The 2,468-nt window shown below is 49.8% G+C and overlaps 1 protein-coding gene across 1 annotated transcript in view; it reads right to left on the bottom strand.

Annotated features, from left to right (window-relative positions):
- Positions 1-1,999, bottom strand: part of LOC104489948 (chromodomain-helicase-DNA-binding protein 7-like) — a 25,174-nt gene extending 23,175 nt beyond the window's left edge. Inside the window, exon 1 of the mRNA XM_010132169.1 lies at positions 317-1,999. Within this exon, the coding sequence (XP_010130471.1) occupies positions 317-1,999 (1,683 nt within the window). The remainder of the gene's footprint in view (positions 1-316) is intronic.
- Between the last annotated feature and the right edge of the window lie 469 nt (positions 2,000-2,468).

Genomic DNA, 2,468 nt, shown 5'->3' with positions numbered 1-2,468 from the left:
CATGCTTTTCATTTTCCCCCCCAAGGAACCAACACAAAAAAAAAAAAAAAAAAAGCAGGTATTCAAGCTCATCCTGTTGCTGTATCACATTTCGGTCTATCCATAACGTTATCCTGGAAAAATTACTGTCAGGACATCGACTGATGCCTGAACCTCATTGTACCTCCAGCTCCTGTGCACCGAGAAAGCCACACGACCAGTAACAACCAGGGCAGCCAAACGGGAGCAACCATTTCAAAACCACAGACCTCGTGCATGCTGAAACGCATTTACAGAATTTACTGAAAACGTTTTCTGCTCATTGCAAGGAGCTTACCTGAAGGACAGGCACTTTTTGTGGTGTGTTTTGTGGCGACTGGTGAAGCTGTGCCCAAGGCTGGTGATGAGGATGCGGCGGTGGTGAAGACTGATGATGTATCCCTGGGTGAGGCTGCATGGGAGGACAGGTTGGCATTTGCTGTTGGAAAGACTGTTGCTGGCCAGGAAGCTGCTGGCCAGATATTAGCCGCTCTTGTATTGCTTGTGGGTCTGGAAGGCCAACACCTGGACAACCATTTGGTCTCATGTGCCCACCCATCTCCCGTGGTGTCGAAGACATACCCATAAACGGACGATTCTGTTGCATGTTTCGGGGGCCCATATTCCTTTGTCCAATTCCCATGGCACCAGGGGGCTGGTGTGACGGCTGAGGATGGGGGATATTTGGATAACTGCCAACTTCCATGGGTATTCCAGCACTGCCAGGTCTAACCTGGGGAGGAGGTGTACCTGCTGGATTACTCATGGCTTTCATAGGTGACATGGGAGGTGGAGAGGCATAAGTTCCCTGAGGCTGCGAAGGGTGCATAGTTTGCGTGTTCATTTGGTTAAGTGAGCCACTGGGGTGGATGGGCTGCTGGTGCATTAGTCCTTGACCACTGTTTGATGGAAATCCGACAGCATTTGGGTATCTTGGTACAGATTGATTCATTGGAGTGTTATTTGTAAGGCCTAAATTCTGATTCATCCCTGTATTATTAACTAATCCCTGATTAAGGTTACTGTAAGGATATCGAGAATACTGCCCTGAGTTGTTTATAGTAGGTGAGGGTACCGTCTGGCTCCGAGAACTAAAATTAAGTGTTTGCGGCCTAACAGCACCCTGCTGGGGAGGATTAGGGGAGAATCTGGGGCTGTGGGCTACTGATTCTCCATGGAGAGCAGTGGGGGGATGGTGGTGAAATTGCTGGACTGAGTGTCGCAAAGAAGGTGCCATACTGGGATTCTGCTGGGGCACATGAGACAAGTGGCCAGGTCCTGAGGTGGCAATGAAAGGGTTTCCCTGATTGAGGCCTTCTTGGCCTTGAGAAAACTGGTTCATCCTCTGCTGTTGCGGCTGACTGTGCTGCTGCATCGAGAAATCACCGCGAGCCATGTAGTTTCCCATCTGCTGCATGTGCTGAGGATGGCCCTGCCCGGGGGGTCCGGAGGGGGTCTGCGGCGGCTGCGGCGGTTGCGGCTGCTGCTGCTGTTGCTGCTGGTACGGTGCCCTTATCTGGTCTGGCACCTGAACTGCCCGTGGTCCCCACATGGAGCCACTGTCTACGAAGGGTTGCCCGTGTCGTTCGTTCTGCATGCTGGGGTAGACTCCCATCTGGCCACCAGCACCACTGCCGTGCGGAACCTGAGGAACTGGAGGGTTGTGGTACTGGGAATGAGGAGACGCGATACCATTCCCAGGGGCGCTGCTTATCATCCTGTTCGGCTGATCCATCAGGTGCATCTTCTGCTGTTCGTATTGATTATAGTGATCGAAATGGGTCAACTTGGCTTGATTTTGATTTGCAGGGGGATGATGAAGAGACGACTGTAAAGAGGGAAATCCTTGATCCATGGGCATTTGCTGCCCCATCGGATTCACTGTGTTTTCAGGATATCCACATTCTCCAAGACCTTCCAACCCTTCACTGAAAATATTCCCATCTTCTCCAAACAGACTCATCATTCCTGGATCTGCCATCTTTTTTCAGCACACAGCTCCTCGGAGCTACAACTAGAATGCTAGTCTGTGCTTCACCTCGGCGAGGTGTTTTGTCCTCAAAGCCTTTAATCCTCAACTAATCTCCTTCATGTCATTCCATATTTCCTTAATTCTTTTGGACCACGCAGTGTCAGGCAAAGTCTGGTTACTGCTCCTAGAAAAAGCGGGGGAAGGGGGAGAAAGAGAGGGAGATATTGAAATAAATAACGTCAGGCAGCGTAAGGAAAAGAGGGTTGACTGTTTTTTAGACAATGCTACCTCATTTCTGCCCCTGAAATACGTCTTTAAAATCTATTTCACCATACGAAGGATTCGTTAGCTTTACCAGAAGCTTTGCCACGACAGAGTTAGGAAGCAAGCAAAACACTGGCCTTAACCTTAAATTAATCCATTCACTACACTTCCTAGTGCTCCTTTCTTGGGTGGAAGGGAACAAAAGAACACAACA

The sequence above is a fragment of the Buceros rhinoceros genome, unplaced genomic scaffold (genome assembly GCF_000710305.1).
Source record: "Buceros rhinoceros silvestris isolate BGI_N320 unplaced genomic scaffold, ASM71030v1 scaffold30112, whole genome shotgun sequence".
Classification (NCBI taxonomy): Eukaryota; Metazoa; Chordata; class Aves; order Bucerotiformes; family Bucerotidae; genus Buceros; species Buceros rhinoceros.
Note: the sequence above shows the minus strand (reverse complement) of the source record. Positions and strands in the feature narration are given on the sequence as shown.